The 25,257-nt window shown below is 35.0% G+C and overlaps 3 protein-coding genes across 4 annotated transcripts; all 3 read right to left on the bottom strand.

The window, feature by feature from the left end:
• Positions 1-1,038: 1,038 nt before the first annotated feature.
• LOC133729716 (uncharacterized) lies at positions 1,039-3,840 on the bottom strand. 2 transcript variants are annotated; one of them, XM_062157277.1, is made up of 5 exons: positions 3,692-3,840; positions 2,757-3,086; positions 2,549-2,671; positions 1,944-2,234; positions 1,039-1,392 (listed from the first exon to the last, which is right to left on the bottom strand). In XM_062157277.1, the coding sequence occupies exons 2-5, from the start codon at positions 3,018-3,020 to the stop codon at positions 1,186-1,188; spliced, it is 885 nt and encodes a 294-aa protein (XP_062013261.1). In that variant the 5' UTR covers positions 3,021-3,086; positions 3,692-3,840; the 3' UTR covers positions 1,039-1,185. The 2 variants fall into 2 exon arrangements, with proteins under 2 accessions (XP_062013261.1, XP_062013262.1); XM_062157278.1 differs by having other exon boundaries at positions 2,757-3,054; positions 3,692-3,817.
• Positions 3,841-4,999: 1,159 nt separating this feature from the next.
• On the bottom strand, positions 5,000-18,082 carry LOC133729715 (uncharacterized). Its single transcript, XM_062157276.1, has 4 exons — positions 17,690-18,082; positions 17,488-17,522; positions 5,281-5,373; positions 5,000-5,169 (listed from the first exon to the last, which is right to left on the bottom strand). The coding sequence occupies exons 1-4, from the start codon at positions 17,950-17,952 to the stop codon at positions 5,153-5,155; spliced, it is 408 nt and encodes a 135-aa protein (XP_062013260.1). The 5' UTR covers positions 17,953-18,082; the 3' UTR covers positions 5,000-5,152.
• Positions 18,083-20,034: 1,952 nt separating this feature from the next.
• LOC133731394 (disease resistance protein At4g27190-like) lies at positions 20,035-23,159 on the bottom strand (the record flags this gene model as incomplete). The annotated part of the gene is made up of 2 exons (XM_062158773.1): positions 22,845-23,159; positions 20,035-22,565 (listed from the first exon to the last, which is right to left on the bottom strand). Coding segments are annotated over exons 1-2 (2,538 nt in total), but the record flags the coding sequence as incomplete, so codon positions are not given.
• Positions 23,160-25,257: the final 2,098 nt, after the last annotated feature.

The raw sequence follows: 25,257 nt of genomic DNA, 5'->3' as shown, positions 1-25,257 counted from the left end.
ACTTATAGGATAACAAATATGAATATAGCACAACAATAAGCAATTTGAATGTCCAAAAAGATCTATCAGAGTATGATGGAATGAATGATTTGACCAATGAATATTCAATTCTGCTTTCAGTTTTAATTCGGAATCGAATCACAAAAATTCATTCATCCATCATACAACAGTAACTCACAAGATTCTAGTCTAAAAAACTAAAGCACAGCTCAAAAGAAAAAAATTATAGGAAGATTTTACCTACCCATACATGATATTAGGGATGCTTGATAAGTGCAAAAACAGAACTGCAAATTAACCAAAAACCACAACATTGAAGAATCAGAACAATTCATCTGTAACAAAAAATTAAAATAAATGAAATTCCAAGGACATTGAAAATTATAACAAAGCAGCGATCAATTGATGAAAAAAATTCTTACTTCTTAGTCTCCTTAAGCATCTCAAGTTGGTCACGCTTAATCGAGAGCTTCTCTTTTCTATATGTCTCTTTGTCCCGACGCTTAGCAGAGACATGATAGAACAGAAACCCAGCTGACCCAGCTGCCATTACAGCCGCAGTGATAGGCAAAATCAAATTTTTTGAGCCAGCATCATCCATGTTTGTCCTATGAGAATTTACTCAATTTAGGTTTCGGATTTAGGGTTCACTAGCTAATATAGGATTCCTACTCAAGATAGCCTTTCTTCACCACTAGGTTTCCTATTGTTACTTTTTTGTACTTTTGGTAAGAATACCTAGATCATAAGTTAAGGATATAGTATTGCGTACGAGTATGATAAGTTGATAACACATTTCAGTCTTTAATGAGTGGTGTGCAATTTGAAAACACCATATACTTGAAGGGTTCAATCTACTTTAAGAACGTATAAAAGTAAGATGCCTTTGATGATCCCCAGACTCTCTCCTTTGGATTCCGAAGATTATGACAAATTAGCCATGGCTGTAGGTGAATTTCTTATTAGCAGTCTACAAAAGGTATCACAAGCGACTCAGTACCTATACTAAATGCAGGTTTCATCATTTGGTCCCAGGGGTTTGTTGAACGAAATGCTTTTTAGTATATGGTAGGAAGGAAGAAAAGGAACATAGAAACGACTCGTTTTGAAGTTCCAGTCTCAGGGCTATCGTGTGATATCATGGAGAGGTTAAAGATAATACATAAAAGAATGGCATTCTTGAAATCATTCCTTCTTGTTTAATCTCATCTTTGTTTCGACGTCTCCACTGTATGGTGCAACATGGTAGGCATACTGCTGGAGAACAGAGAAGACGACCATCTCAAGACATACCAAGACATTCTGAATAGCTTCTTCAATGTGCTCCACATCCAACCAGAAATGATGAGATCGAATGATGCCGATAGCAGCTAATATCTCAAGGACCACTCCCTGCAGATTGTTAGACACGTATCATTTGATAATAAGTAAAGCAAGGTCGGTAAGAGACGACTAGTTTTAAAAGAATCTCTAGGCAGTATTGCACTACGAACCAACTAATTACTTAAGCCAACCTTTGGCCAAAAAAAAAAAAAAACAACACTCAGTCTTAGATGAATCACTAAATGGTGTTCAATCAGTTAAATAAGTCAATATTCACTCTTTGAAGAATAACTAGAAACTAAATGGTGTTCAAATTTCCACTCTCAACATGGAATTGCTTCCCCCAGTCTAGAACCACAGAATATTAAAAAGACTTGAAGTGCAATAAATTCTATACAATTGCAATTCTGCCAAATAAGGAGAGGAGCTCAAAACAAGTTATGACCTTCGTCCAAAAGACTAAACCAACCACTCAAAGTCAATACTGAGGGGATTCATATCATCGTCTTTGGTGTCTATATAGATCTATGTTATTCTAGATCGTTGTAAACATTTTTTTAATTTGGGGCACATATATAAATCAGACATGCAAAAGAACTGAAGAGGTTGATAAACTATACCTGCCAAAAGCAGAAGAAGACAATTCCCTTGATGCACATGAACTTTGCAAGGGGTTTATGTGGTTCCAGTTCCTTTGCAAACACATGGTAAAACACGACCAGAGAGTACAATGCCAATGAAACGGAAACATTAAGAATGATAGTGAAGGTCCAGCTCAACCAACTGGGATAAACTCCAAGTACTTGTAGTGTTATCATCAAAACAGAAAAAACTGGGCGGATGACGACGAACTGCCAAGTCCAATATTTGAGTAGCTTCAGGGTTTGGTGGTTTAGCCGAACAGTGTGAGGCTGCAGTTAGTTAAGCCACAATTATTCTTTATTATAAATAGATTAACGCAAAACGAAGTGCTTTTAACTACAAAGAGAAGCTTATATATTAGTGTATGTTATCAGGAGCCAGGACCAACATGTTCATTGTATTGGCTTGGCACAAGAGTTCACCAATCCACATAAGATCCGGATCTTTACTTAAAAAAAAAAAAAAAAAAAAAAAAAAGAGAAAAAAAAAAAAAAGAAGAGAAAAATTCAAGCCCTGACATATGATATGACATATGCATAGAAACTCTTAGTAGGAAATAGAAAGAGCATGAGCTATGCCATACCTGAAAAAGAGTCATTGGAAAAGAGTGGTGGATTTCTCTTCCTTTGATTTCGTCTGGCACAATATTTTTGCTTATAGATATGTTCAGGTAACTATACATTAGAGCCAAGAACTTAGCAATCACCTGAAAGTAGAACACGAGAACTTAGGAATTCTGACAAGCCATAAGAGAACAAGGACAAAGTCATAGTTAAGTTGAAACCACTAACCAGAGCCTCGTAACACTCCTTAATAGAGTCTAAGAGCATGAAAACTGCTTTGCTTCCTTGAATATCCAATAAACCCACAAATGAGTCAATTGCATATAGTGGAGCCATAAGAATGATAATTATTATAGCTTTCTGTTCCTTTGGGTTCTTCCAGTAAAAGAGATGTTGGGACAATAACTGGACTGTGAAATGCATTGTGAGCATCACACAACCAGCCGATCCTAGCAGGGTCAACTGCCCGCGATCCATTGTACTCAAATCCATTATTCAGCAGCGAAATGGAAGCCAAGGTTGGAATCTTTGGGCAGAATGTTAAGTGAGCTTCAGATTCTACAGGTTAACTTCATTAGTGTAAGGTACTAATTAAACAGTCACAGTTAGCATCTACAGGAGCAACAATCCAAAAAGACATTTGCAATGTTCATACATCATCCAGCGAGTTACACTTCTTCATATTAGCATTCAATTGTTCCGGTTCTAAGCTTTCAATTCCATCCATCTAAAAACTTAGCCTAACTGTTAATATAGGATACTTCCTAACATAATTGAATCTCTCACTCACTCTAAGTTTTCACCCTGCAATTGGTTTTTGCCAATGCACCAATAAAATCAGACATCAAGGTCTTAACTTTCTCAATTACTACAGATACCCTTTACCTAAATTTTCAATTTCATGAAAGAGGGTATGTTAAAAATCAGTTCTTGCATACACCCAAGAAGATTTTCAGCTCAAATTTACCAAAAAATCACACTCAAGAAACCAGTTCTTCCATAAAAACCCATAACTGATCGCAAGGAGCATTAAGCAAACATGAAGTATAGCATAAACAAACATCAAAGAGTTCCAGATATAAAGTAGTAAAGCGCTTTAAAGGGTTGATTGCAATTTATAAGAACAGGGGAAAAAACGAGTTGGGTAAGCAGCAGAAACTCACCGAGTCGTGGATGAATCAGAGTTTACCAACCCACTTCTGGGTTTTTTTTTGGTCAATACCCACTTCTGGGTTTGAACAACCCTCGAAGGCTCAAAATCTCAAATTCAAGTTGGCATTGAATTACTAAGCAAATAGGTGCCTACTGCCATTGGCTGGGTTTTGTATTTGTATACGTGTTCGTATTATCCAATCATCGTATTGGTATTTGTAATCGTATAAAACTCGTAAACACAAATGAGTATTGTTCATTTTTTTTTTTCATAGACTTAAGTGTGATTAAAAATAAAAATAAAATAAAATAAATTTCCCGTGAAAATACCGACGACTTCATGATGTTCGATTTTAGATCTTCATGATTGAGATAATCATTTTTCAGTCTCGTGGTGTCTTTTCGAACATAGATTCTTCTATAATACATTAATGTATCAATACATTAAATAAACTAGTTCGACACAGAAGTAGACTAATTTGAGATCAAGTCAAGTTAGTCTACTTATGCATGGATTGATTGTACCTTTATGTCAAATATAGTTTAGTTGATGTATGGATACATTGATGTATCGTAAAATTTTCATTCGAATGAGTAAACTCATTAATAATTCCTATTTGTATTGTTCAAATGCTTGAAGTGTACATTGGGATGGTGATGAATGGTGTACGGTATGAGCCCATCAGCAAATCCTTAGAACACAAATTAGCAGCTGAGAGGGCTCAGTCTTTCTATATCAACTGGTATATATGAACTATGAAGTTGTACATTGGTTCTCAGGCATGGAAATAAGTGATCTCACGCTGGAACTGAATGACCTAAGGTGATCATTTTATCTTATTTTGACTACCTATATGTTGTACATTGGTTAGTTGATCGGCCTTTGAACCTTTTTATCATTACTTTCTAGCCTTCTTTATAATCCAAGTCATCCTTTTCCAATGGGGCACCCTACAATTTGTAGTTTGTAAGTCTCAACCCCAATATGAATCTTCACTGGATGACCATACTTGTTCATGCACTCGATATGCAATGAGACTTTCAAGAGGAAGACCATTGAGTCTAATATATTTTTCTTTTTATTTCTTCTTCTTGTCTTCTAAAGTATTTATGGTTGAAGTTGGGTTATGTGTAAGTCCGTTAGTAACTCCTGTTTGTATTGTTCATACTTGTAACATTACAAATGTTTGAATAGAACCACCTTTAAGTGAAAGCATTTAAATTACACGTTATAATAGTGTTAATGTTATTCCTAGGAGCCTCTCTAATAGACTTATACTCCACCATTAGAATAAATCATAATGCAGTACAAATTATTCATAATAACCAATTCGGGAAAGCAAAGACTCTAGTTCAAGTTCAACCAGGAAATAAAGCTCTCTAAGAGTTCAGTCCTGTATTATTAGTACAACAATTAAAAGAGTTTGAAAAGAGTAGTCATGGCTGCTACTGCTGTGCTCTGATTTCAATAGTTAGTTCCTCCTCCATCCTGCATATGACATCGAACTGCTTTTAGAAAATGTAGTAGAAAGAGCAAACTGTTTCTACAATCACAGAAAATAAAGAAAAAAATATTAAATTTGCTTGGCTGATGTATTACCCTTTGCAGCATTACGAAATTTGGGTCCAACGGATTCAGGAGCTTCTGCTGCATTGATATTAATCGGGTCCAGCAGTATAGTCTCCTTGCCATCTGAATGACAAAGGAAAGGGTTCATCGAATCAAGAAACAAATGCGAGTCCAATGTGTGTATGTTCTTTGATGTAATTCCCGGAAGGCAAAGTGTGTAGCAACATTTTTTCTCAAAAGAAATGATTATGGAGATAGTATGATAGGAGCATTTTAATGTGGTATTTTAATAGTTAATTCCTCACATTTTGCTTAGTTAATTCCTTAACGAATCGATTTTTAACTCAATTTCTATTTTCTTAGGTACATTGGAGTAAATGATGGTGAAATGAGCATTAGGTCCACACTTACCTATAAATGGTGGAGAAAAATGGAAATGTACTAAAATGTCAATTTTACACATTTTCCTACTCCGGCTAGGAGAAACCAAGCCAAGCAAGGAAGAAGGAGCGGCCGCCGGACCAAATGAACTTCAAATGAGCTGAAACTTTCCAGATCCATTCTAGACAGCCCAAGGATCATTTCTTATGAAGAGTGCAAGAACTTTTGTTGAGTGGAAGGCCTTCAAACAATCAGCCCAATTTTCTACAGAAGCAAAACTGGAAAACTGGACCTGTAAGAGGTCCAGCAGCATTTTCGGCCCAACCACATGGAATAAAAATCTGAAATTTTACCAGGGTGATCTACACTCATAATGGAACATTTTTTATGAAGAGGTCATAGTGAAATTGGGAATGCTTGTTGGAGAAATAATTGAAGGAATAAAGGGGCAGAAACTGATCTAAAAAACAGCTCAACATCACATGTTCATGTTTCCTACCCACATGAAGAAAGCTAGATGCTTTTCTCTTTTTCCTTGGATATATTTTTCTGCTCCAATAGATCATCATCACTTCCATACTTCTGCACATTCATGCCTTGCTTTCATTTCATCATTACTCCATCTTTTCCATATTTTACAAACCACTTTCATTATTTTTCTTCCATTTATCATTTTACTCTTCTTTTTCTTCCCTATATAAACACCTTCTCCTCTCACTCTAAAAACAATTCCTTCATCCATTTCATCTTCTTTGTCTCTCCATTTCCATTCCATTTTTCTCTCCATTCTCTAGTTGCAAAATTCTGCGTTTTCAAGTAAGAAGAAGAAGAAGAAGAAGGAGCCGGGAATATCATATCCTCCATCGTCCACCTTGAAGGCTTGCTTCCAAGATTCAAGATTTCAACGTTTCAAGCACTCCATCTCCATCTCCAACTCACGGTGTAATTCATTCTTTTTCCTTATTTAATTTCGTAGGAATTTGTTTCTAGTTAACAATAACATTAAGGGCAAAGTTTAAGCCCAATTTCTATGTTTGAATAAAAATTGTGATTTCTTTATGTTGATTTTTATGTTGCTTATGTGAGATTGCTTAATTGATTTTGGATTATGGAAAACTTTTATATGTATGTGTTCTTTGATGGCCAACTTAGGATATATGCATGTAATTGGTGCTAGATTTAAGTAGTAAAGGCTTTGGACAAAAGTCGAAATCAATTAAGGAGGATTGCAAATAGATGGACTTTTTCATACTAGGTTGTGCACTTTGGTTGACATCCTTTCTTTGTTCTTCATGCATTGAATGTGTTCTTGATTAGCTAGTTTTCTAGACTATGATTGCATGTTCAATAGGTTTAATTTAGGTGCTTTCACTTAGATTAAATATTCAAGGAAAGTAAAATATGGGAAATCATTTGCTTCGAATGTTTCACATGGTCAACTTATTTCTCATGACATAGATAATCAACTATAGGAATTGTAATTGGATTTCATTCATATGATTGTAGTTTTGATCTTTGTTTCTTGTGTTCCACCCTTGTATATGTGTTTTTACACTTTCTTTATTTCATTTAATTTTAATTCCAATTCTATAATCTCAAAACCCCCCTTTTTATATTAACTTGTATATATTTTTATTCTTTATTTTATTTTTGTACATAATACTTTTTACTTTATTATTTTAATTCTTTATTTGTTTTTTTTGACAATGACAGGTGTACCCTCAATCCCCGGAATAGAACGATCCCTATTTGCTTATACTACTAACGATGTTTTCAGGGTTAAATTATGCGCTTGCTTTGAGCGTATCAATTTTTGGCGCCGTTGCCGGGGATTGAAAAATCACCGGGAAGTGAGCGTATCAATTTTTGAACAAACTTGTGTTCCTATTAAAATAATTCTTATTATTTTAAAAAAAAAAACATATCCCACAGATAATTTCCCATATCTGTGGGATATGTTTTTTTTTTTTTTTTTTTTTTTTTTTTTTTTTTTTTTTTTTTTTTATATTAACTTGTATATATTTTTATTCTTTATTTTATTTTTGTACATAATACTTTTTACTTTATTATTTTAATTCTTTATTTGTTTTTGACAATGACAGGTGTACCCTCAATCCCCGGAATAGAACGATCCCTATTTGCTTATACTACTAACGATCTTTTCAGGGTTAAATTATGCGCTTGCTTTGAGCGTATCAATTTTTGGCGCCGTTGCCGGGGATTGAAAAATCACTTGTTTTTGTTTATAATTGTTGTATATAAACTGTTTGATACTTAGTTTAAATTCACTAGGTTGTTTTTTTTTATTGTTGAATACGAGTTTAATTGTGAGTTGTAAATTAAAGAAGGAATAGGTGAAGTCGTGTTTATTAATATTGGCCTAAACCCCTTATTGGTACCTAGTTCAGGTCCCTTAAGGTTGAGGGCGGCCTTTATTAACATTCATTGAACTGTCTAACACACTTAGGACCTTTTACATCCTAGTAAGAATATCCTATGTGAGATGGTGTCTAGGAAGGGGACAACGTTCATGACGAGTTTTTGAATCCAGAAGTGCTTATAAATGGGCTTAGCTCATGCCAAAATGGATTTTTCCTCTCGTGTTCACCCTCCCCTACCTGGCCATTTCAGTAAGGTTGCCCAACGGATGTAGGAGGGACTTTGTGTCTAGACGACTATACTTGGGCCGCACGTCCACTTGATTTACCGCTTGGAATTATATTTGATATCAATAATGTTTATAACAAAAGAAATACTTGTGCATACTCTTTACGTGTAAATTATTTTGTTGTTTCACACTTTATACTTGTAAAAATACTTTTTACGTTTTATACTCACTTGTGTACTTAACTTGTGTCTTATGTACAAAATACTTGTTAATTATACTTGTAGTTTGTAATTCATAGTTACTTGTTTTTTTTTTTTTTTGTATTTCTTTGTTAATATTAAGTTACTAACTTTATTTAATGTAGGTACCGTCTGGCTGCAAGACGTAAAATACAAGCGCTGCTTGGGAGGCAACCCAATTCAGAATATAATCAGATTTGCTTTCTCTTCCCCTTTTACTCCTCCATTTTCTTTTTGTTTTAGTAGTTATTTTCGTAAATTCCATCCCTATATGCTTACTTATTTCATTGCATGCTTTTAATTGATTACATTGAGGATAATGCAATATTTAAGTGTGGGGGAAGGGATTTATATTTTTGTCTTTCATTTTGAATCCTTCATCCATTTGGAGGATATGATATTCCTTCATCCATTTCATCTTCTTTGTCTCTCCATTTCCATTCCATTTTTCTCTCCATTCTCTAGTTGCAAAATTCTGCGTTTTCAAGTAAGAAGAAGAAGAAGAAGAAGGAGCCGGGAATATCATATCCTCCATCGTCCACCTTGAAGGCTTGCTTCCAAGATTCAAGATTTCAACGTTTCAAGCACTCCATCTCCATCTCCAACTCACGGTGTAATTCATTCTTTTTCCTTATTTAATTTCGTAGGAATTTGTTTCTAGTTAACAATAACATTAAGGGCAAAGTTTAAGCCCAATTTCTATGTTTGAATAAAAATTGTGATTTCTTTATGTTGATTTTTATGTTGCTTATGTGAGATTGCTTAATTGATTTTGGATTATGGAAAACTTTTATATGTATGTGTTCTTTGATGGCCAACTTAGGATATATGCATGTAATTGGTGCTAGATTTAAGTAGTAAAGGCTTTGGACAAAAGTCGAAATCAATTAAGGAGGATTGCAAATAGATGGACTTTTTCATACTAGGTTGTGCACTTTGGTTGACATCCTTTCTTTGTTCTTCATGCATTGAATGTGTTCTTGATTAGCTAGTTTTCTAGACTATGATTGCATGTTCAATAGGTTTAATTTAGGTGCTTTCACTTAGATTAAATATTCAAGGAAAGTAAAATATGGGAAATCATTTGCTTCGAATGTTTCACATGGTCAACTTATTTCTCATGACATAGATAATCAACTATAGGAATTGTAATTGGATTTCATTCATATGATTGTAGTTTTGATCTTTGTTTCTTGTGTTCCACCCTTGTATATGTGTTTTTACACTTTCTTTATTTCATTTAATTTTAATTCCAATTCTATAATCTCAAAACCCCCCTTTTTATATTAACTTGTATATATTTTTATTCTTTATTTTATTCTTGTACATAATACTTTTTACTTTATTATTTTAATTCTTTATTTGTTTTTTTTGACAATGACAGGTGTACCCTCAATCCCCGGAATAGAACGATCCCTATTTGCTTATACTACTAACGATGTTTTCAGGGTTAAATTATGCGCTTGCTTTGAGCGTATCAATTTTTGGCGCCGTTGCCGGGGATTGAAAAATCACTTGTTTTTGTTTATAATTGTTGTATATAAACTGTTTGATACTTAGTTTAAATTAACTAGGTTGTTTTTTTTTTTTTTTTTATTGTTGAATACGAGTTTAATTGTGAGTTGTAAATTAAAGAAGGAATAGGTGAAGTCGTGTTTATTAATATTGGCCTAAACCCCTTATTGGTACCTAGTTCAGGTCCCTTAAGGTTGAGGGCGGCCTTTATTAACATTCATTGAACTGTCTAACACACTTAGGACCTTTTACATCCTAGTAAGAATATCCTATGTGAGATGGTGTCTAGGAAGGGGATAACGTTCATGACGGGTTTTTGAATCCAGAAGTGCTTATAAATGGGCTTAGCTCATGCCAAAATGGATTTTTCCTCTCGTGTTCACCCTCCCCTACCTGGCCATTTCAGTAAGGTTGCCCAACGGATGTAGGAGGGACTTTGTGTCTAGACGACTATACTTGGGCCGCACGTCCACTTGATTTACCGCTTGGAATTAGATTTGATATCAATAATGTTTATAACAAAAGAAATACTTGTACATACTCTTTACGTGTAAATTATTTTGTTGTTTCACACTTTATACTTGTAAAAATACTTTTTACGTTTTATACTCACTTGTGTACTTAACTTGTGTCTTATGTACAAAATACTTGTTAATTATACTTGTAGTTTGTAATTCATAGTTACTTGTTTATTTTTTTTTTGTATTTCTTTGTTAATATTAAGTTACTAACTTTATTTAATGTAGGTACCGTCTGGCTGCAAGACGTAAAATACAAGCGCTGCTTGGGAGGCAACCCAATTCAGAATATAATCAGATTTGCTTTCTCTTCCCCTTTTACTCCTCCATTTTCTTTTTATTTTAGTAGTTATTTTCGTAAATTCCATCCCTATATGCTTACTTATTTCATTGCATGCTTTTAATTGATTACATTGAGGATAATGCAATATTTAAGTGTGGGGGAAGGGATTTATATTTTTGTCTTTCATTTTGAATCCTATAAATATTTTTGTCTTTCATTTTGTGTCCTATAAATATTTTTGAGTCCTATATTTTTTAATAATAATAAAAAAAAATAAAAATAAATAAAAATAAAATAAAAATAAAAATAAAAATAAAATAAAATGCATTCATTCAGTCTTATTAAATTCAGCTTTTTACAAAAAAAAAAAAATAATAATAAAAAAAAAAAATTTTAAAAAAATAATAATAATAAAAAAAAAAAAAAAAAAAAAAATGCATTCATTCAGTCTTATTAATTTCAGCTATTTACAAAAAAAAAAAAAAAATAATAATAATAATAATAATAATAATAAAAAAAAAAAAATTAATAATAATAATAATAATATTCTATACTAAGCCATGTCTGCATCTCTGTAGGAGTTGAGGCTGAGCTCAAGGGAAATGTGAGAGCCACCGCCATAACCGCTACCTCCCTCGGAAGTAGTCTTCATGATGCCCAAGATGTCCTCACCATGCATGGGGAACAATGGAAGGGTTTCAATCTCCTGGTGATCTCCTCCTCGTTGTTGCAGGGATGTTTGTCCTCCTGTTGTGCCAAAAGAGTTGTACTGGTATTAGTGTTGAAGTGTGAGGAAGAATATGAAACAAAATTTAAATCAAGAAATCCTTCATTACCAGTAGAATCGGTGGAACCAAAGTTGAGATTAATGGATCTACCATCATCAGTAGAACTAGTGGACCCAAAATTGATGTCAATGGATCCACCAGCTGGCCCAAAATTGATGTCGATGGATCCACCAGCACCAGTAGAACCAGTGGACCCAAAATTGAGATCAATGGATCCACCAGTACCAGGAGAACTAGTTCCCATGGGCACTTGAGCAGCCTGATTGCACCTCTTCATCTGCTTCTCTCGAGCCCTGACATTCTGGAACCAAAAATAAATGTTCTTGCCCTCAACATGTCCATACTGGTTCAGCTGGAGACAGATCTCGTGAATATGCTCTGTAGTTGGGCGCTTAACTCCCTTGTCGTAGTAAAGATCCTTGAGGATCCTTATTTGATCTGGAGTAGGAACCCACCTGGCACGGCTTCGCCAGAAATCTGTGTTGGCACTACTCCCGGCTGCTTGGTTGTTTCCTCCATCCTCGATTTGTTGCTGGGTTTGTAGCTCCATCAGTTGCAGAGTTCGTGGTTCCATGGTGATGGGTTGAGGGGATGTGAAGATCGAAGAGTAAAGTTGTCAAGTGTTTGAAGGAGTTGTTGTTAAAGGGATTAAGGATGATGATGGTGTGTTGGAGATCTGAAAGTTCAGAGGAAAGATGGGATTGAATCAACTAGATGGGAGAGAAGATCAGAAGAGAAGGATTGAATCGAAGAAGAAATATTTTGAGTTTTGAAAGAAGAGGAAAAGCTGAAGAGTTGGGAGAGAGGGGCTGGAACTCAGGAGAGATTTTCGTTCCTTTGGAGTGAACAGTTGCGCCCTCAGAATGCACCTATTTATAGAGCGAGGTGAGCAGATCTCCACCGTTGGATGGACGATTCCTGTGATTCATTCTACGCGTTGGATTAAAGTCGCCCTGAAACCCGGAAAAGTTGTTGGCGCGTGGAGAGCGTGTAAGGGGACCGAGGGAATCTCGAGGCGCTGTGGCAGACAGCTGTAGCCGAAAGCAGATTTGACTGCCGTAAATCACGGAAGGGATAAGCCGTGACACAAGTGGGCCGTACTTGGGCCTGTCTCAGATCAAGGCATCACTGTAGCTGTGGGTGGAGGCCTGATGGGCCGAGTTTCAGAAACAGTTTTGGACATGATGGGCTGAGTTTCTGAAACAGTTTTGGATGAGTTGGGCCGGATTTCTGTAACAGTTTTGGATACGTTGGGCTGGGTTTCTGCAACAGTCTTGGATGTTTTGTGCCGAATTGTTGAAACAGTTGAAACAGTTGGTTTAAATAAAAGGATTGGTATGGATAATAACGTGAGCAGCCGTGCTCGAGTGGTTGAGTGTAAAGTTCGTGTACAAGAGGTCTGAGGTTCGAACCTCGCCTCTCGTTTATTTTTATTATGTTTGTTTATGACATAATAAGTATAAAATTTGTACACATTATATTAAGCACAGCTTGTGCTCCAGTGGTTGGGGACAAAGGTTTCGTGCAGCAGGTTAAGGTTTCGAACCTTGCCTCCCCCGTTTTTTTTTTATTTATGTCACTCCATCAGAACCCTCCTCCGAAGGCTGAAACCAGCAAGAAGGCTGCCACTCGCCCGCATACCGCTCCTCCAAAGGAGTAAATGGAGGTACAAGTCTAGGCTGAAAGACTTTAAACATTAAGCGCTGCATGGGAGGCAACCCATTTCAACCGTAGCTGTGGAGGAGCCATCAACGCAGATTTGCTCTCTTAAACTCTATCTCCTCTATTACTATTTTCTGATTGTATCTTTGTTATTTGCGTTTTTAGTTTTTGTTTTTAGGTTTTCTTGAGTTAATCATTCCATTCACATGATAATTGTTCATTGCATGCTCTAACTTGTTTAACATTGAGGACAATGTATGATTTAAGTGTGGGGGGAAGGATTAATGCTTGTAGTTAGTTTTTGTCATAAAAAGAAAACAAAACAAAAAAATCGAAAAATGTCAGAAATATAAAAAATTTCGTTGTTTTTGTTTTTGTTTTGAGTCTTAGGATGCCTTTCAACTGTCTGGGATGATTCTATATCTCTGGGATCACAACATTGAGATGATTTTAAACATGGTATTCTTTGGTTAATTGAGATATATGAAAAATGTGTGCCTTGTAGTGGATATGGATTGCATGACCTTGGTACAGAATATGAGCATGTTAAGATGAGTTGTGATTCATAAAGCCATGTGAGATAATTGAACCATGTCCCTTTTTCTTGGAGTGAAATGAAAAATATATTCTTAATTTCTTGGCGATGTTTTGATGATCTCATTATTCTTTCATCTTGATTGACTGCTTGCCATAGATTAAGTTTAATTGACTAGAGAATGCTAGAATTCGCTCTTGTGCTTGTTGAGACGTGATATCAATACATGACCCTGATTCTGGAAGGGATAGAGGTTCTCTAGGAATTACCACCATTGCTAAATAAACTTGTGTCCCCATTTGTGCCCGTCGTGGGACCCCCCTAGATAAGCCCCTTTGAGCCTACTTTGAGCCTTTTCGTTCATCACCCTTAAAATCCTTAACCATGAAGCTTAGTATAGTTACAACCCTACCCTTTGTTCTAAGGACTTAGTGGAGCTATCTTTTGAGACATACTACATGGGTTTGGTGCTAAGGATGAAGATTGAGAAGAGGTGAAAGTTCAAGTGTGGGGATAGACTTGTCCATAAAGAAAAAGATATGTTGAAGCCGTGAAAAATGAAAAGAAAAGAGAAAAATTGTGTACGGCTAAAAAGAAAAAGAAAAAATATATATATATATGTTTATGGACTTTCATCCCCCATACTTAGTGATTTTGGAGTTTGCTTTGAATTGAAGGCCCACTACAGAAAAATTTGGCCTTTGTCCATTTCACTAGAGTTCAAGGGAAGTTTATATTGAAGATTGGGCCCAACATGAAGACATTTGGCCCTCTTATATTACCTCTATGGGGAAGTGACGTTTTTGCAATGCCTTGGTGAAATATTTCGAGATCTCTACATTCATATGAGCTCTACTAGGTTTTTAGGACACTTTGATAATCCTTACCTTTCATTTCTTTAAACCTTGAGCCTTAGCCCCATTACAACCTTTGAGAGGACCTTCTTGATCCTTAAGATGGGACAGCCTTTGATGTGGAGATGAGTTACAAGAGTTGAACCTATGGCTTGGGTCCATTCGTGCAAGTAGTTGATATCCTTCATGAGATCTTTTGAAGAAAAAAAAAAAAAAATTATATTCACAAAGTGCTTTTCGTTTCTTATATATGTGAGCTATTTGACTGCCTTAAAATATGTTCTCTCACATATAAATGAGTGATTATAAGCTTTTAAGCATTGCCTTGATCTGAGAGAAGAAAAAGTGGATATACCTTGTGAGGATATGAATCATACTTGTCTGAAGCATGCTAAGCTAAACCCCAATCACCATTATTACAACCAAGTCCTACTTGTGTATGTGTGGATCATATGTTTTAATTAACTCTCGAATGCTTAACATTGATTCTTGGTTGAGTGCTAATCTTGGTGTTGTGAAAGTAAGAGATTTCTGAGACAATATGTTAAAGGGCAATAGAGGTCTTTGTGATGTCAACATCTTGGTCTTTGTCTTTGAATTTACTCTTTTATGTGTGACGTTTTTTTTTTTTTTTTTTTTTTTTTTTTTTTTTTTTTTTTTTTTTTTTTTTTTTTTTTTTTTTTTTTTCTTCTTTGTGTTTTGCTTTGTGTTTTACGTTTTTGGTTTCTTTGAGTCTTTGTGTTTTTGTTTCCATACTTAGTCATTTTTTTCGTTGGTTTCTTTGTTTTGTGTCATAGTCTTTTTGGTTTGTTAGTTTTTGATTTTGCTAAGGGACTAGCAAAAGCTAAGTGTGGGGGAATTTGATAGGAGCATTTTAATGTGGTATTTTAATAGTTAATTCCTCACATTTTGCTTAGTTAATTCCTTAACGAATCGATTTTTAACTCAATTTCTATTTTCTTAGGTACATTGGAGTAAATGATGGTGAAATGAGCATTAGGTCCACACTTACCTATAAATGGTGGAGAAAAATGGAAATGTACTAAAATGTCAATTTTACACATTTTCCTACTCCGGCTAGGAGAAACCAAGCCAAGCAAGGAAGAAGGAGCGGCCGCCGGACCAAATGAACTTCAAATGAGCTGAAACTTTCCAGATCCATTCTAGACAGCCCAAGGATCATTTCTTATGAAGAGTGCAAGAACTTTTGTTGAGTGGAAGGCCTTCAAACAATCAGCCCAATTTTCTACAGAAGCAAAACTGGAAAACTGGACCTGTAAGAGGTCCAGCAGCATTTTCGGCCCAACCACATGGAATAAAAATCTGAAATTTTACCAGGGTGATCTACACTCATAATGGAACATTTTTTATGAAGAGGTCATAGTGAAATTGGGAATGCTTGTTGGAGAAATAATTGAAGGAATAAAGGGGCAGAAACTGATCTAAAAAACAGCTCAACATCACATGTTCATGTTTCCTACCCACATGAAGAAAGCTAGATGCTTTTCTCTTTTTCCTTGGATATATTTTTCTGCTCCAATAGATCATCATCACTTCCATACTTCTGCACATTCATGCCTTGCTTTCATTTCATCATTACTCCATCTTTTCCATATTTTACAAACCACTTTCATTATTTTTCTTCCATTTATCATTTTACTCTTCTTTTTCTTCCCTATATAAACACCTTCTCCTCTCACTCTAAAAACAATTCCTTCATCCATTTCATCTTCTTTGTCTCTCCATTTCCATTCCATTTTTCTCTCCATTCTCTAGTTGCAAAATTCTGCGTTTTCAAGTAAGAAGAAGAAGAAGAAGAAGGAGCCGGGAATATCATATCCTCCATCGTCCACCTTGAAGGCTTGCTTCCAAGATTCAAGATTTCAACGTTTCAAGCACTCCATCTCCATCTCCAACTCACGGTGTAATTCATTCTTTTTCCTTATTTAATTTCGTAGGAATTTGTTTCTAGTTAACAATAACATTAAGGGCAAAGTTTAAGCCCAATTTCTATGTTTGAATAAAAATTGTGATTTCTTTATGTTGATTTTTATGTTGCTTATGTGAGATTGCTTAATTGATTTTGGATTATGGAAAACTTTTATATGTATGTGTTCTTTGATGGCCAACTTAGGATATATGCATGTAATTGGTGCTAGATTTAAGTAGTAAAGGCTTTGGACAAAAGTCGAAATCAATTAAGGAGGATTGCAAATAGATGGACTTTTTCATACTAGGTTGTGCACTTTGGTTGACATCCTTTCTTTGTTCTTCATGCATTGAATGTGTTCTTGATTAGCTAGTTTTCTAGACTATGATTGCATGTTCAATAGGTTTAATTTAGGTGCTTTCACTTAGATTAAATATTCAAGGAAAGTAAAATATGGGAAATCATTTGCTTCGAATGTTTCACATGGTCAACTTATTTCTCATGACATAGATAATCAACTATAGGAATTGTAATTGGATTTCATTCATATGATTGTAGTTTTGATCTTTGTTTCTTGTGTTCCACCCTTGTATATGTGTTTTTACACTTTCTTTATTTCATTTAATTTTAATTCCAATTCTATAATCTCAAAACCCCCCTTTTTATATTAACTTGTATATATTTTTATTCTTTATTTTATTTTTGTACATAATACTTTTTACTTTATTATTTTAATTCTTTATTTGTTTTTTTTGACAATGACAGGTGTACCCTCAATCCCCGGAATAGAACGATCCCTATTTGCTTATACTACTAACGATGTTTTCAGGGTTAAATTATGCGCTTGCTTTGAGCGTATCAATTTTTGGCGCCGTTGCCGGGGATTGAAAAATCACCGGGAAGTGAGCGTATCATAGTACGTACCTAAGCTATAACTCCTTTGTAGTTGATTGCTCCCACTGTTTGATATGAAAATTTCATGCCAAAAACAAAATCAGAGTCAGCGAGTACCTAATTTTGATGCTGGTATAACAAGTTGTCTTAAAACTGTGGCTTATATAGAAGGAAAAGTTGAAGAATGTGAACATGAAAGCGAACATAGCTGAATCATCTGTGACATACTAACCTTGGCCTGTGAAGCAGTTCTGCAGGCAGAGAAGTTATCATTGGCATCTTTAGAGCTGGACAGTTCCAAATTGTTTCGCGAGAGTTCCACTTCATTTCTCCATTATAGATGCATTTTAATTCTTGCAAATCAGCCAATACCAACTCCTGTAACTTAGGAAGAATTGCAGGGTAGACATTTGGCTCTTGTGACTCTATTACAACTTCTATCATCTGGCATCGTTTGATGGAGATCTCTAGGAGCTCCGGGAAGTAGTGCAGCATCTCATTGTTGAATAAGTAGACCAAACTTTCGCAGTCAGAGATACGGATGACCTTTAGGTGTTTCAGACGAGGTTTAATTATGGAGAAAATTAGATAAAAACCCAAAAAACAAAGCTCCTATTAAGAAAAACCCACCCCTATATTTTCTTTTAATCTACACCCAATTCACATAATTGAAGATTCCTTATAGGTTTTAAATCTATAATTAAGATTTTTCACGATTTTTAGTTTGACTTTTTTGCCCTTCTGATTGAATAAATGAAATATTCATCAAATATAGCTGTTGACTATTTTTTGAATTTAAATATTTAGAATTTAATACAATCAATTTAATCCTTGATTTTCTCTTATTTAAAACGATTAATTGTCTTAATTATCCTATATTTCTTTCTTTCCGATGTGATCCATATATTTGTTATTTTTTAATAAATATGTTTGTGTATCATCAGATTTTGTTATATTCCTATTATATAAATATTTCTCTTTCTCAACATGATTGAACATCCTCTCATTAAGGTATGTTATTTTGCTTATCCGTTCTAATAGGTGTAGTTATACAATCATTCCATATTCATTAATTTTCTAAAATGGTCGAGTTAATGTAATTAGCCCATGTAAAATGTACTTGATGTAGATTGATTGCTTTAAGATTTTTTTTTTTCCGCCCCTACATTTTTCTCCACATAGGTGCCTAATTCTATGGGGTGGTCAAGGACCACATAATAGTTGTGTACCTGTAGAGTTTGCTTAATATATAATTATCCCTTAATTTTGGCACATTAAATAATTTTGAATGTGCAAGAGTTTTTGCACTATAATTTAGTAAACTCATTATTATCATTCATCGTTTTACAATTGAAAATGAACTTTACAATATTAAGAAATTTATTTCTAATATCAAGGTAATTTAAATACACATTCTTTTTGAAGGAATAAACCTAAAAATTTATTGAAATAGGGACAATGTGTACAACCGTAAATGATGTTCATTCAGTATTGAAATAAACAATTTTAAATTTGTTTTTACAATTGAAATAAAAACTTTACATTTTCGAACCTAATATAAAGAACATTATAACACTTCATCCGTCATCTCGACTAGCACTTTGCAATGTAGTCTTCAAAAATCTCCCAACTACTAGTGCCCTACATGTTGTGATTCCTTATACAATTGCAAATTACCTTCATAGATCTATTTCAAAGGTAAAACTCTATTAGGATTTACATACATATATCCAAAATATATTATCTAAATTATAGGTATATTAATTGTCAATACTATAGGTTATGGAATAAACAACCTATGATATAGAGTCACACAAATAATTTAAAACTACAAAAACAAACATCTAAATCATAGGTATTACATATTAAAGCAATCTAAGTATCTGGTAATTAGAAACAACGATTCTACTTTGAAGGAATGAAACTAAGTTTTATACCAGATTCATAAATTGAAATTTCTAATTACTAAACATCCATCCAATTCAAGCTTTACATAAAATCAAGAGATTAACAAAGATATTATACTAAATAAATCTGATGAATAGGTAAGCTTTACACATATGATATATGTACTTATTTGAAAGAAACTCTCGAACCCATAAGAAAATGATGAAATAAACCTCATGAATAGGTCGTTTGAAATCATCCTTTGAAATCATATGCAACTTTGTGAAAGGTCTCCACCCAAAGAAAAAATGACGAATGAATTCACTAGCTTCTATATATAGGAAGAAACATACCAAAAATTCATCATTATATGATAATAATGAGATTAATGTAAACACCTAAAATTAAGTACTGATAAAAACCTAAAGTGAAGGTAATACCAACAATAACGTCAATCAAACTCCATAATATTTGCTAGATGATTTTGACTATTAATCCTATTTAATAGGTGAATGGGGAATTTGATAGTGGCAGCTTTAGTAATTCTTAACAACATTGAGTTTTAATATTTATCATATTTAATAGGTTTTTTTATTTTAAATAAACCTAATTAATTGGTTTGGGTGTATATTAAAACACTCTTACGGATGGGTTTATTCTAAAAGGGGTGTGTGAATTTGGGTGTAGAATCAAATTCCCCTTAATTATGTCATCAGATTCTTCTGGCTCTATCAAGCTCACAATCTTTGGACATTTCTCGACTAAAATGGTTTCAAGGTTTGGAAGATTCCCTAACATGTCAATGGTGAATAAATGGACCAAACATCTGCAGTCACAAATGTTAATGACCTTCAGGTTCTTTAGATGACAATTAACTTGCAAGCAAGGTAGATCCTCATTGCTTATGACATGCAGTTCGGATGTGTGTTCTGGGAGTGAGACTGGTTCTCCATTCACAAGGAAGTTACCCTTGAAAACTATGCTGTTTTCAGGTAACTTTTCTTCACAAGAGCCACCCACACCAAACCTGAAACTGGGCGGACAAAGATGATTATCAACATAGCTAACAAATGTTTCTGCATTTAGGAAGTTGGCATGGAGAATAGCTAAATTTTGGCAGGATCTCAGCTCGCTGATATGTGCTCCCTTGGTTGATCCCCAATAAAAACCTGAGTCATTAATTATCATCAACAGTTCTTCCAGATGTGCTAATGCAGGTGCTAACTTGGATGGAAATATCTTCACATTGGTGCGAGATAGGTTTAGGCGAATAAGTTTGGTCATTTTCTTCATCCCAGCTGGTAATTCTGCTACAGGAGTATCAGAAAGGTCAAGAACAAGGAGTTTCTTGGACTGTTCCAAAGAAGGTAGGGTTTTTAGGTTGCGACAATGATGCAAGAGAAGTGCACTCAGTTTTGTCAATTTAGAAAAAGATGACTCTGGAAGGGAAGTGATATCAGTGTAAGAAAGGTCAAGAACATTGAGATTAGGCATACTACGAAAGAAATTCTCATGCAAGTATAAACCTATGGGGTTATGCTGCAGAAGTAATGTGGTTAGCTTGGGCCATTTGGGTTCTCCCTGAAGAAACTTAAACTGGTTTCTCATCAATGAGGCTCTCTCAACATCTTGAAGCCACTCCCCTTGTGGAAACATTTCTAGCTCTTCTCCAGCTTTGGTGAGAAACTGAGGGCTTGTTTTGGTCAGGTGGATTGCCATATGCTTAGCTAAGCTGCGCATCTTAATGGATTCTTTGCCCCCTTCTTGACTGACTGTTTCCAGAAGGTAAGATGCTACGAGCTCATCAAGGATCTCTTTTGCTTGTATCATATCTTCTATCCTTCCATCTCTCTTTCTGGTATCCAATAAACCCTCCCAAAACCAATACTCCACCAACTCTCTTTTTTCGATTTCATGGCCAGACGGGTACAATGCACAATAGAGGAAACATTGCTGAGCTTCTTTACTCAACATGTCATAACTATGCTTCAAACGAGTAAATGCCCTCTTAGTCATGCTTTCTAAACGAACTGGAGAATCCTTCAGCTTAGTCAAAGCTGTCTTCCATACTTTATCAACATCATCAGAATCATTGGTCATCAATTCTTTCAAGTTTCGTGCCAGCAAGATAATTGTGATGGGATAACCATCACATTCATCTATCATCTCCTTTGCAATGGCTCGAGTATCCTCCCCTAGATTTGACAATTTAATTCCAGCTTCACTCTCAAACAGTTCTTGTGCCTCTGCAGCAGATAAAGGTTTGATCTCAAACTTTTTATCAACTTGGGTGTCGCTGCTCACCGGAAGTGATCTGGATACAATTATAACCTTGCATCGATTCTCTTTGTTTGGCCTTGGAATGCCTATTGCCTCAAAAGAGAGTTCTGTCTGCATATCATCCAAAATGATCAGAAATCTTGACCAGGCCAAGGCACTTGCCAATGCATCATCTGCACTACTTCCATTTTCCTTGTGAAGATCAATTTGTAATTTATCTGCAATCTGCTTCTGCAGATCCTCAACGGATGCTTTGGTTGATCCGAGCTCATTCTTTACAGTCACAAAAAGAACTTTATCAAAATGGCCATTTCCTGTGCTGTTATCATCAACATCTTCCTCATGTAATATCAGGTCATTAACTTGCGATACAATGTTCGACTTGCCTATACCAGCCATTCCATAAACACGTATCGTCCCAACCTCTTCTCCTGATACACACTTCTTTATCTCTTCAACTGTAGCATTTGCCATCTCCCCCATGAGCTTGCTTCCGCGTATCATTTTCCCAACCACATCAGACCCTTGCATATTAATGAATTTTTCGCCTTCAGTTATTAGTTCAACCAACCGGTCAGTTCTTTCAGAAATTTGTTTTCCATCTTTATACTGTGACCTATAGTTGGGTAGACCACAGCAATACTTCTTATGTATACTCTCCTCAAACTTCCATGCAGCAGCTTCCCTGATAATATTCTCTGTCTCTTGCAACCACTCAGAACTTCTCACAAATTTACGCACCACCTTCTCCTTAGATTCCTGATCTACCTTACTCCTTTTCTGTTCCAGATCTTTCAGTTTAAGTAATAGAGCACGAAGTTTTTTTTCTCGTTTCCTGAATAAATCATATTTTTCCGTAAGGGGTACACGAAAACAGGGTGCCGCCAGAGTTACAGCTACGGTTAGGCAACCAAAAACGCTGGAAACAAGTGCAATTGTTTCTGCAATGGGGAAATATATTAGGGTGAGCCGATATCAGTTCATGTCATCATAGTTTAAGTAAAACCAATACGAACTCATGTTAAATAGCAAAACTGCAAAAGCAATCTGTTTTGTTCTTACAAACTTGGAGCAAGTTTAATGAATTAGATTGGCTGTTGACATTATTGTAGGCATATCAGATCATTAGTTCTAATGTAATATACAACTCGTAACTTAACTAACTCTTATCTACGGGACATGCATAAATGATTCAGGAGAGTTACTTCCAAGTATTATACCTGCCATTTGCAACTCGTTTGAGTCACTCTCTCACATCTAATCCCAATGCCAGGTTTACTCGGTCATGAACTTCAGAGAAGAATGAGAGCTGCCCGAATGATAATATAGACAGTAAAAAGAAATATCAGCAGTGAAAGAAAAAAGAAAAACAAACAACTTTTGGGAGTCCCACGTACCCACCAACTCCATGTTGCTTAGTTACAGTTGGTGGATTTCTGTTCACATTGTAATGAGGAAGAATGAAAATGCTAACCCGACTTGTTAGTACAATGATAAATTGATTCAGAAACAATGAATCTAGATACACTATGGTTAATTAAAAGCTAGAGCCACAGAGAAATACATTAAAGCAATTACAGCAGTTCACAAAAGACTGTCAGAAAAAAGCAACTGATAAAGAGACAGATATTCAATCAAACTCCTAGCTAGCTTATTCATACACGGTAAAAACAAAATAACAAAGTAAAATACTTTTCAAAGTTAAAAAGTTGAAAAACCTTGTACTTGGAAGAACTTGTAGGGAGAGGCTTGTTTTGGTTCTCAAGGGACTATAAAAAAATAAAAATAAAAAATAAAACTCATCTGCGGAACATTTTTGTCATCTGTAAGCACTCATACTGATTCTGTGCATCTTGAAATGTCTAAACCAAAATTCATGAATACAAGCATTATGACAACAAACCAACCTGAGCTTTTTCTTGCAAACAACAGAGTATTTCACTTTCAGCGATTCATAAACTGGAACTGTATGTGAGTAAATAAATAAGCATGAGGATGACGATTTATTTAAATTGCAGTCTCCTTTTCAAATTTGAAACGGACAGCTCTTTAATTGAAAACGAAAATGCAGGGTCATTGTTAATAGTATTATTCCCAACTTGTTACTATAATGATAAATTAATACAGAGACAATAAAATCTTGCAGCAATAAATGCCCAGGATATTATATAGATGGTAAACCACTTAACCCCACTTCATAACACCAGTTTAACATAAGGAAGGTTAGGTTGGTCAGGACTAGCTAAGACACATGCATGTTGATTAAAGCTAGAGTGAGGTAAACCTTCAATTCTTCAAAGGAGTACTGTACTGGTAAAGAGAGTCTCTTTCATTGTCTGCTGCTACCCACAAGCATATCGTCTGCACTCACAAGTTTCCAAATATTTCAGTTCATTATTGTTGGTATGGTCACTATGGTGCATGGGAAAATGATATAAGCAAAAGATTATGCAAGACTGATGAGCTCCTGAGTTTGACTCATGGATGACTTTCTCTTTTAGGTAGCCACTTTATAGCCGAAAAGGGTAGTAAAAACCAAAAACAGCCCTTTTTAGTTACATTAATTAGTTATTAAAATCCATTATTAACATGGAAAAACCAATATGATGAGTAAAGAAATACCTTGTTTTTTAAAGTAGTACTATGCCCTTCGGCTTTGGTATTTCAACAAGCACCTCCTCTGCAACCAATTACCAAAGTGTGCCAAATATATATATCAGTGCATCTTGAAATGGCTAAACCAAAATTCACTTTACCAACCTGAGCTCTTCCTTGCAAACAAATGAGTATTTCACTTTCATCGATTCATGAACTGGAACTATAAGTGAGTGATTAAATAAGCATGAGGATAAGGATTGACCCAAAATTGCAGGGTCATTGTTATTTGTTAATAATATAATTCCAGCTTAACAGTGGTCTGTCTTTAAGTCTCCTTTTCACACTTGAAACTGACAGCTCTTTAGTCGAAAACGAAAATGCAGGGTCATTGTTAATAATATTATTTCGAACTTGATAAATTGATATAGTCAATGATTCTTGCAGCAAACAATAAACGCCCAGGATATTATATGGATGATAAACCACTTAATTAACCCCACTTCATAACACCAGTTTAACATAAAGAAGGGTAGGTAGGTCAGGATTAGCTAAGACACATGTTGATTAAAGCTAGAGTGGGGTAAACAGCCCAAGAGGGTTAGCCAACTTAACCATATAGAAAAACCATTAAAGCAATTACAGCAGTTCACATTTCACAGAACAAAGTCAGAAACAGTAAGATACCATTAACTAAACCAACTAACAAAGAAACTGTTGAATTCAATCAACTCTAGCTAGCTACTCAAGCTTCAAGCTTCATGTATGGTAAAAACTAAAAAGAAAGAGGAGTGGGAAAGAATGTAAAATACTTTTCAAAGTCAGAAAGTCGATAAACCTTGTAATTGGAACTTTGGAAGAACCTGCAAGGGGAGGTTTGTTTTGGTTCTCTGGGACTTTTAACAAGCACCTCATCTGCAACAAAAATGTTCCAAATATTTTAGCTCAGCATTGTTCATATGGCATAATAAGCATAAATAAAACAATCCCATTAAACTTGGTATCCAAAGAACAGTACCCATTTCCCCTAAACGTTGT

Source organism: Rosa rugosa, chromosome 2, assembly GCF_958449725.1.
Source record: "Rosa rugosa chromosome 2, drRosRugo1.1, whole genome shotgun sequence".
NCBI lineage: Eukaryota > Viridiplantae > Streptophyta > Magnoliopsida > Rosales > Rosaceae > Rosa > Rosa rugosa.
Note: the sequence above shows the minus strand (reverse complement) of the source record. Positions and strands in the feature narration are given on the sequence as shown.